General features: G+C 32.5%; 1 protein-coding gene and 1 pseudogene across 1 annotated transcript; one reads left to right on the top strand and one right to left on the bottom strand.

The window, feature by feature from the left end:
* The first annotated feature begins 113 nt into the window (after positions 1–113).
* Positions 114–1,966, top strand: LOC120163057 (GDSL esterase/lipase At4g10955-like). Its single transcript, XM_039173081.1, has 3 exons — positions 114–324; positions 753–818; positions 944–1,966. The coding sequence occupies exons 2-3, from the start codon at positions 757–759 to the stop codon at positions 1,899–1,901; spliced, it is 1,020 nt and encodes a 339-aa protein (XP_039029012.1). The 5' UTR covers positions 114–324; positions 753–756; the 3' UTR covers positions 1,902–1,966.
* Positions 1,967–6,504: 4,538 nt separating this feature from the next.
* Positions 6,505–7,996, bottom strand: LOC120163117 (annotated as a pseudogene).
* Between the last annotated feature and the right edge of the window lie 2,285 nt (positions 7,997–10,281).

Raw genomic sequence — 10,281 nt, 5'->3', positions numbered from 1 at the left:
TTTCATAATTCGGAGGTCTTCTACGGAAGCTGCTCTCAACCTGGTGTTGGGGCAGCCTACTATCTTACCTCCCCTTACCCCATTATATATGGGAACAAGGGACAACCATTTTTTATTGGATAAGGATTTGATCCCATATTCTAACTTTATCTTGTTTTCCTCTTTGTTCTTGTAAACATTATAATAAATATTCTCATGTGTTCGTTAATTTCACGCCATCATGAATGGTGCTCGTGCTATACAATTTCTTCTGCAACTCTCTCTAGCTTCTACTCTTTGCCTGAAGAAACAAAAGCTTGGAAGCTCTCAACAATTGGACCAAAGGTATGCTTCTTTACTCATTAATCTTTGTGTTAGATAAAATCTCTCTTTATTTGAAATTTCAGAAAAGAGGATACAAATTGCAGCTCTTAAGCTTTTACTTGCTGCTGCACAGTAGAAAACTGCTTCAATACTTTGTAGAATCAGTATAGTATGTTACCCAAACTTCCATTTTTCTTTCACTGTCGGTATTTTGACGTATACTCGGGTTTTGTGTACAAGTATCCGAGACTCACCCTAAGTAGCATAGATAATAGGTAATAGGTAACATATGGCTGTTAGATAAACAATGGAAGGATCGACATGTACATTAATTCGAGATCAAGTTAGACTAAGAACAAACCTAAACAAAGAAAATGAAAATTTTGAGCAACGGACCGGCCCAGCGTGTATGCAGTTCTGATTACTTCTTTCCATGTACTTAAAAATAGGTAAATGGCCTCTGGTCGTGCAAATTTCAGCTTTTCGGGACCATCTCACATAAGAGCTATTGATTGGTAAGAGCTTCTGGTTCAGCTATCATTTCATTTTAAAGCGATACCAGTCCATTTTAGATGATTTCCCGTGTGTTTCTGGAAAATATTTGCTAGATTACTCAGTGTTTTTCGTTTTTTTTTTTGAGGTCAAATGAACATCATCGAAGATCGATTGCAGCGAGCTTGGTTCAAGGTGTTTATGTTCTAGAGCGTGATCGCCAAAAGAACAAGCAAGGGCTTCAAGCTTCTTGTGCTCCTCCATGGTGGGAATCTTTTAATTTTCAATTGAACCGTTGTCTTATCGACGATGCAGACGAGTCAATATTTGGTGCCATTTATGAATTCAAAAGCTCCTCTAAACCCCCAAACGTCCCAAATTATGTCATTGCCTTCCGGGGTACTTTGAATACTCCAGCATCCATTTCCCGTGATCTCAAGTTGGATCTTCTTTGCATGTGCCACAGACTCCACGAGAGCTCCCGGTTTAAGCTCGCCATGAAGTTCGTGGGAGACATAGCCGAAGCAAATGGACCCAATATTTGGTTATCGGGTCATTCACTCGGGTCAGCCATGGCATTACTAGCAGGGAAGAACTTGACCAAGAAAGGTTATTTCATTGAAACTTACCTCTTCAACCCCCCATTCTTAGCCACCCCAGTGGAAATACTGAAGCATCCGGTATTAAAAACTGGGTTTCGCTTCACAAGCAGTGTGGTTAAAGCGGCACTGGCAATTGCCATAAAGGGTCGGAATCCAAAGCCTGGGAAAGAAGATCCATTCACTGCATTATCTTCATGGATTCCTCACCTGTTTGTTAATCCAAATGATCTTCTTTGCTCGGAGTATAAAGGGTATTTTGAACATAGGAAGAAGATGGAAGAGATTGGAGCTGGGAGAATCGAAAGGATATCAATGAAGAGTTCCATTGTTTGTCTGTTCTCAAGTGTTGTGACCAGGATGAGTTCCGAACCGTTGCATTTGCTTCCTTCGGCTTATCTCACTATCAATCTAAGTCCAGTTCCGGATTTTAGGACTGCTCATGGGATTCAACAGTGGTGGGATCCTAATTTTAATGGTAAGGTTGAACTACACCAGTTCAACTAAATCTTTGCTTCACTGTGGATAAATCAAACAGTGAATTTGCTTCCGGTGAATTGTTTTTCAAAAAAGTACTTCTAAAAAAAAAGTGTTTGTCTAAGTTTTAAGTATTTAAGATTATTATTAAAAATAATCTTAAAAAGATAAAAATGCATGTCTTAGACGTTATGTTGTATAAATTAAAGATTTCAAATTATAATATATAATATATATTTTATTAATTTATTATTAATATTTGTATATATAAGATATTTATTTTATAAAAATGAAAATTTTAAATACATGATAAAGAATTAATACTATTATTTATGTGTCAAGTTCAAGTTAGATGTATAAATCATATTTTAAAAGCTAAAGATTAATTTACACGTGTCAACTTTTTTATTATGCAGAAAATCATTAATGGGAAGCAATTTATCGATGGGTTCATAAATTTCAAAGGCATAAATGTCAATTAATCTCAAACGTGATTTTTAGAAGTCTAAAAGCTAGATTTTTTAACCTTTTCGGTTGGAAGTATTGAGTGCTGTGAAAAAGCACTTATTTGAAAAAACTCATATTATTCAATATTGCTTTTAAGTAAAAAAAAAACTATTTTGAAAGTAAAAGTGTTTTTTAACTGCATGGGTGAATTATTATTATTATTTTTTTTGAAAATTGCATGGGTGAATTAGTATCTCTAAAAACAAACACAAATAATTTGTTCATATAAAACTACATAAATGACACTTGAACTTTTAGGATGTTTCTATTTTGGTCATTTAACATTTAAAACTTGTATCATACTCACTATTTTTTTAATTCGTAATTACTGCCACTATTTCGATTACCGCTAAGAAAAATTAATATGCCACGTAAAATTTTTCTTCCCAACAAAACCCTAAAATTGTTTTAAATTAATAATAGTTGTCTATCTTGTATCATAACCATTCGACGATCTTTCAATCGTTGGTCACCACTAAACACAACACCTACCATTAATGGCGTAGTTAAGTCTAAATAGGAGAGGCATCTGTCCGGGGCCCATAATTAAACAACACATAATCAAGAAACTAAAAAAGATTTATTTTCCTAATCGTTGTAAAGAAGAGAGTTTACAGACCGATAAATTCTTGTATAAATTATTTTTATGAGTAGTTGGGTGTTTATTAAAATTTCTTGATATTTTACGTTATTTGAAATTTGATATATTTATTAGATAGTTTGTTGAATATAATAAAAATAATTTATAAGTAAATTAATTTACTTTTGTATATTCTTAAAATTCAATTTTTTAGTAATTATTATTAAAGATTTAATTTCTAAATTTATCTCTAAACCTCATAAACGAACCTGCTAACCAGGGTCAGATGTACTAACTAAGGGGCTTAGTGCGTCCTTGTTGTTTTGGAAAATGGTTAAATTTAGTTGAATGCGTTAAGGAAAAAAGAAAAAAAAATACATCCCATTATTTTTAAGAAAAAAAATATTAAAATTTTAAACTTCATTTAAATTTCTAGATATGCCACTATTGACAACTATATATAATCGGAAAACAGATAAAACTACAAATAAACCTATTACAATTATTGTAATGCGGTTGTTGTGTGACATATTACATTTAGAGTTGGATTTTGAAAAATAAAATAAAGAGTTAGAAGTAAGAAATAAACATATTTTTTATTCAGAGATCACGTCTGGTAATTGACTTTTTTTTTAAATTACAATAAAATCATGCATATCATATTTTATGTATCAGGTTCATTAACACCTTCAACTGTCGATTGGTTCATTTTCTAAAATCAAACAAAAGCAGAGATATATTAAGTACATGTAGGGATGGTTCAAGATGGTGGATCGGGGTGGTTACCTTCTAAAAATTTTAAATTTTTATATATTTTTATATTTTTATTGAAAATCTATTTTAGTTTTCTTTTAAAATTTTATAATTTTTTTTATAAATTCACTCGTAATATAAAATTATATCCATCCATACAACTAAAGATTTTGATGGCAAAAGTTTCGCCCTCTTCCATTCTGGTTTGCTCCCCACCTTTCACAAAAAGAACTGATTTTCCTGCATGTATCTTATACGGCCTAATGTTTTCTCCATTTAATCAATGAGTTGGTTAAAGTGGTAAGGAATTTGATATTGTTTCAATAGGTCTCGACTGATATATGTAGAAAATATTCGTTCGAAAACTCACCTATCAGGTGTGCGACACGAGCCAGTCCAGATTAATTAGCCCACAACTTTGGAATCGATGAGGGTAACGAAAAAATGTTGTCCATTTAAGTTGTGTATGCTTCTTACTGCTAAAGACTAGGGGTGTTCACTTCTTAGTTTTAACCGAATTAATTGATCGAACCAAATTAGTTTGATTAAAATGGTCAGTCAACGAATTAATTCAGTCAGAAAACCGTTAATTTTTTTCAACATTTGATTAACCAAAAATATTAAATATAATATATATTATATATATTAAATACATATTTTAAGCTTAAACCAATTAAGAATTAAGACCTAATTTTTTTAACCACACTAGACCCATCAAATTATCAAGACCTAATTGAATTTTAACCAAAATAAAAAAATACTTCTATTAAACTCAAATTAATCTAATTAAAAAATTCGGTTAATTCGGTCACCAACCGAATTAACCGAACTTTATTCGGTTCAATTAATATTTTCAAAAAAAGTTAGATTGGGTTAAGTGTTAAAGAAAAAAATTTGATTAATTCAATTAATGAAAATTTGATCCAATCAATAGTCCAATTAACTGTTTGAACACCCATACCAAAGATATTTAAATACCCCATAAAAAGGTTCGTATAAAGACAAGATATGAAGGACATGCTATTTCCTAAATATGGACTTCAGTGTTCTCAATGCATGGTAAATGATTCGACAATCATAGGAAGATGGTGAAACTCTTGAGTATGATAGATGTTGTATCTAGTGGATACAATAAACTGAAAGAATGTGACGGTGACAACGTATGCGAAAGAAGACCATTAGCTATCAGTTTAGGAGAAGACTTTATGATTTTTATTAAGGGAGAAGACTATAACATACCATGTTAGTTTTTCTTGATGGTAGTTGATGACAATGATTATAATGAAAGTAAATTAAAATTTCGATTACGGCATTATAAATTTTAAAAGTTAGGTGACTAAAATATAAACACCTTAAAAGTTTAGAGATCATTATATAGTATACCATTATTTTTATTAACTAGTTTTCTTGATAGGTGCATTTTAGTTAGGGGTGTTCAAATTAATCCGTTACCGTTAACCGTAACCATTAATCGATGTAACTGCTACATTTTATAGGTTAATTAACCTAACCGTTAAGGTTTAATGATTTTAGTTAACCGAACCGCTAAAAATATCGGTTAACGATTACGATTACGGTTTTGATAAATCGATTAACCATTAATAAATTATAATTAATTAATTATAGTTTTTAGAGAAAAGAATTAGAAATAAAATCAAAATGATTCATCTTATCTTTTAGTTATCATGTTTATCATATATAGGAGCACATTAAATCAAATATATATGGGAGAAATACACGATTTTAAATTATAAAAAATATAGATATACACGTAAGATTTTAAACTGTAAAAAAATGTATATAACTTGTAATATATACTTCTATAAAATAAAATACCTTTACAAATAAATAAGGTTTTTATAAATATATATGTTTCTATCGTGGTTAATTTTATGAAATTTTAAAAATTTTAAGTTGTGTTATGTTTGAAAAATATTGTAATAGTTTAACCATATGTTACCCTATAATCGAACATTAATAACAGTTAACAGTTTTTTAAAGGTTATGTTATGGTTAACAAAATTTAATAACCGTTATAACGGTTAACCGACCGTTTAGACTTAACGGTACGGTTAACCGACTATGAACACCCCTAATTTTAGGTCTTTTTAGTTTGAATATTAATCACACAAAACTTTTGTCTCTCCTAATTTTTAGATTTAAATACTCAATAAAACCTTATTCTTTTGATGTAAAACAATTTAGTCCCTCGATATTTTGATCCCAACTCCGTCCCTCGTCATGTCCCAACTTTCCATATAAGAAGAAAATTAGAGTTAACTTCTCAATTTTTAAACATAAAATTATGGACTACCATCATCCTTGTGTAATAACTCTGCGAAATAGAAAACGAAGATATCCCAAACTACCCAACTATTTACCTCTTACTACGCAAGTTCATCAAGATGCATATATATGATCAATGCCACTGTTTCAAAGAATGCATCATCACTCATCTCTTTAACAACTAGACTCATTTTTTTTTATTAATCTATGATGTTTACGATATAATATCTATTCAGAACTTTCTTAACTAATTGATAACGCACACCCTGTAGACACAATTGTTCGAACCTAAAATTTCTAAGAAGAATAATATTCTATTTAACTACTGAGATCACTTACTATTATATTTAAAAACAAAATAGTATTACTACAACGCAAAATTTGTCCCAGATTTTACGAGTTGGTCAAATTTAGAAAGAGCGTAATCCAGTGCACTTGAAAGAGAAATGATACCCAAACTACTATTTATTATTGAAGGCAGGAGGTTATATCACATGGAAGTTCGACTCACAATCTCCTCTCGATGAATTCCCATATCCTCTCTTCCATGTAAATTCGGTCCCTATGGCGGCGTGGCATGTGGCGTTCATCCGGAAAAATCAGTAACTCATACGGCTTTCCAGCCGTCACAAGTGCGTTCACAAGCCTTGCTGTGTGCCTAAAATGTGCATTTTCATCGATCATGCCATGGACCAACAGCAATTTTCCTTTCTTCTTGCTAACATGGTGCATAACAGAGCCATACTCGTAACGTTCAGCATCCTTGGAAGGGAACCCCACGTATTTCTCGGTATAAAATGTGTCTTAGCCATCCCACTATCTGACAGGAGCACCGGAGATGGAACATTGGGAAACATCAGGGAACCTGGTCAACACCATGGCTGAGAGATAATCACCATAGCTCCACTCGTACAACCAGATATGGTCAGGCTTTGCCAGCCCCAGTTTAATTAGCCATTGAACACCGGTGAGCTGATCCTCAGCGTCAATACGGCCAATGTTTCCTTTGAGACAGACTTCAAACTTCAGTCCACGTCTAGCTGATCCTCTATTATATAACTGCAAAGAGCATTCGTCAGGTGAGGAACTAAAGGGATGGATGCATAAGATGTCAGAAAAAACTGCTAACATATAGAAATCAAACACATCAGCTAAATACTGAATGTCCCAAAACTGATGGCTTATTAGGAATCAATAGTCCCCTCCCCTATCTTTCATTTTGTCGAAGGATCAGATCATGTTTCTCAGTCATATAACCTAAACTATGAACTAAACTTTTCTAGAGGGAAAAATATGATCAAGGTATATAAGTTGTCAATGCAGGAAATACAACCTTTCAAACTAAAATGCCCTTGCTCCGCATGTACTGTGCCCGCATGTCAACTGTATTTATCCAAGAATTATGAACAAGCTGAACACCAAGACCACCATACACACTGACCAAGGTTTTTATAGTGGGGATCCAAATCTTGTTGCATCCGGATTATATAAAGCACCATATAGTTTGGTACCATCATTTGCCTGTACGTGAACCATCACTGGAGGCTCAAGTTGAAGTTTTTCAAGCCTGGGAATAAGGGATGGAGACTCATAAATAGACATTATTACACTTTCATCAATCAAGTTGCATAGAGAAACCCTAGGGGGAGAATCAAGTGAATCGTGAATATCAACAAATTGCCGCATGTGATTAGGGATTTAAACCATCAAAGTTTGGGGGGTCAATTGCCCTTCAATGTAGATTCGTCCCTGCTTTCCAACATTAAGACCACTCAGTAAATTCAATCCGACCTATTTAAGACAGCGTTGAAAGAGGAGATTAGGGATTTAAAAGTTCATGCAAGTATTTTTTGTTCTTATATTTTGTTTTTGTTGCTCTTTGCATACGTTCCCAACTTGACTACCTATAAGATTTGAACATTCATTTCAGGCTTAGAAATGTATATACCAATGAGAATTCCTTTCCATATCCAAGAATCAAATGGACGTCGTTGGACATCTAAGACAAAGGCTAGAACTTTGCCAGACATATGGGTTAAGACTAAAGTATGCTCACCAATGTTAATCTTCCATGCTTGCTCGGTGAGAAGGGCTTTTGGCTAGCAGCAAATGCTTCTCCTACTAACCTTCAAACTTAATCACTGGGGATAAAGCTATCGAGGTTGGCCGTGTTCACTCCTGAAATTTTTAAATTTTCATATAATTTGGTTTTATATTTTTATTGATATGGTTTTTTCCCTAAAAAAATTATAATTTAACCTTTGATATAAAATTTTATGTTCGTCATTGTTGATTACATAAACTCAAGACATATCTTCAGAGAGCTATATAACTCTTAGGTGGCGTTTGGTTCGCTGGAATGTTTATGAGGGAATTGAAATCTGTGAATGAATTGGAATCTGTAGGAATTGGAATCCAATTCCATATTCTGTTTGGTTGGCAGGAAATGGAATTGGAATTCAATTCCATATTCTGTTTGGTTCGCAGACATATTAGATGAATTTGATTCAGTAATGTAAAATGACAGAATTGCCCTTCTTGTTTTTTTGTTTTTTTAGTTTATTTTACAACTTACATGTAGTAATATATTATAAAAAAATAAAAAAATATTAAATATTAAATTTTCATTTTATTGATTGATTATTCATTTCAATAAATTATAAAAATCATTCTAATAAACATTATAAGTTAAAATTATAGCAATCAAAATATGTTAATAAGTTACCAAAAGATTGAGCAATATTTCGATACATTCCAATCGAGTATGTTAATTAGTTACCAAAATATACCAAAAACTATTTTATTCATATATTAATTAAAAACTCGACCCGACACGACTCAAAATATAATAAAATTATTTTATTCAATAAAAACATTGACTTAATTGAAAAAAATATATATAGAGGGTATTATTGTAATTATTCCTAATATATAAGATAAAATTATATATTTTTTTCGGGTCGGTCCGGTTTTTTTCACCCTAAACCCGAACCCGACCCGACCTGACCTGAATATCACACTTAAAAAAACCCGACCCGACTCGACCCGAATATCACACTTAAAAAACCCGACCCGACCCGAACAAAATAAAGTTTCATCCGACCCGACCCGAATAAATGAATTAGAAATCCGACCCGACCCGACCCAAAATAATAAAAAAATATTTTTATTTAATAAAAACAGTGACTTAATCCGACTCGACCCGAATTATATATATTTTCGGGTCGGTCCGATTTTTTTCACCTTAAACCCTAACTCGACCCGAATATCACACTTAAAAAAACCCGACCGACTCGACCCGAATATCACACTTAAAAAAACCCGACCGACTCGACCCGAATATCACACTTAAAAAATCCGACCCGACCCGAACAAAATAAAATTTCATCCGACCCGAATATATGAATTAGAAATCCAACCCAACCCGAACCCGAAATAATAAAAAATTATTTTTATTTAATAAAACCAATGACTTAATCCGACCCGACCCGAATTATATATATTTTCGGGTCGGTCCGGTTTTTTCACCCTAAACCCGAACCCGACCCGAATATCACACTTAAAAAAACCCGACCCGACTCGACCCGAATATCACACTTAAAAAACCCGAACCGACCCGAACAAAATAAAGTTTTATCCGACCCGACCCGAATATATGAATTAGAAATCCAACCTGACCCGACCCGAAATAAAAAAAAATTATTTAATAAAAACAATGACTTAATCCGATCCGACCTGAATTATATATATTTTCGGGTCAGTCCGGTTTTTTTCACCCTAAACCCGAACCCGACCCGACCCGAATATATGAATTAGAAACCGGATTCGACCCGAAATAATAAAAAATTTTATTCAATATATGAATAAGTTACCAAAGGATTGATGATGGTAGTATGGTTAAATTTTAATTCCCTCCAACAAGGGAATTGAATTTTTGGATGGAATTCACTTTCCCTCATTTGATGGAATTGAATTCCATCAGGGATTCCAATTCCCTTAAAAATTTTGAACCAAAAATGGAAAAGTGGTGAAATTGAATTCCAATTTCAAGAGATTCCATCCAACCAAACGCCACTAATCATTAATTTGAGAGTGACGGGCGATATTTAAATTCAAACTAGTCCTCAAAGCAATATGACCGGATTTCTAGAATCTCGTATCACAATAAAAAAATTAAATAAATTATATGTTTAGTATTTAAATTATTATCTTTATTTTATTTTGTTACTCATTTTTTTTTAAATCATAAGTTTTTTTAATATTTTAAAATTTCAACATCAGCAA

The sequence above is a fragment of the Hibiscus syriacus genome, unplaced genomic scaffold, assembly GCF_006381635.1.
Source record: "Hibiscus syriacus cultivar Baekdansim isolate YM2019G1 unplaced genomic scaffold, ASM638163v2 tig00111427_pilon, whole genome shotgun sequence".
NCBI lineage: Eukaryota > Viridiplantae > Streptophyta > Magnoliopsida > Malvales > Malvaceae > Hibiscus > Hibiscus syriacus.
The sequence above is the reverse complement of the archived record's forward strand: the minus strand, read 5'-3'. Positions and strand labels throughout refer to the sequence as shown.

Excerpts from the sequence above, each read along its gene's own strand:
- LOC120163057 (XM_039173081.1), top strand. The coding sequence starts at position 757 with ATGGCCTCTGGTCGTGCAAATTTCAGCTTTTCGGGACCATCTCACATA. Across the intron at positions 819-943 it reads CACATAAGAGCTATTGATTG|GTCAAATGAACATCATCGAA; the intron begins GTAAGAGCTTCT and ends TTTTTTTTTGAG.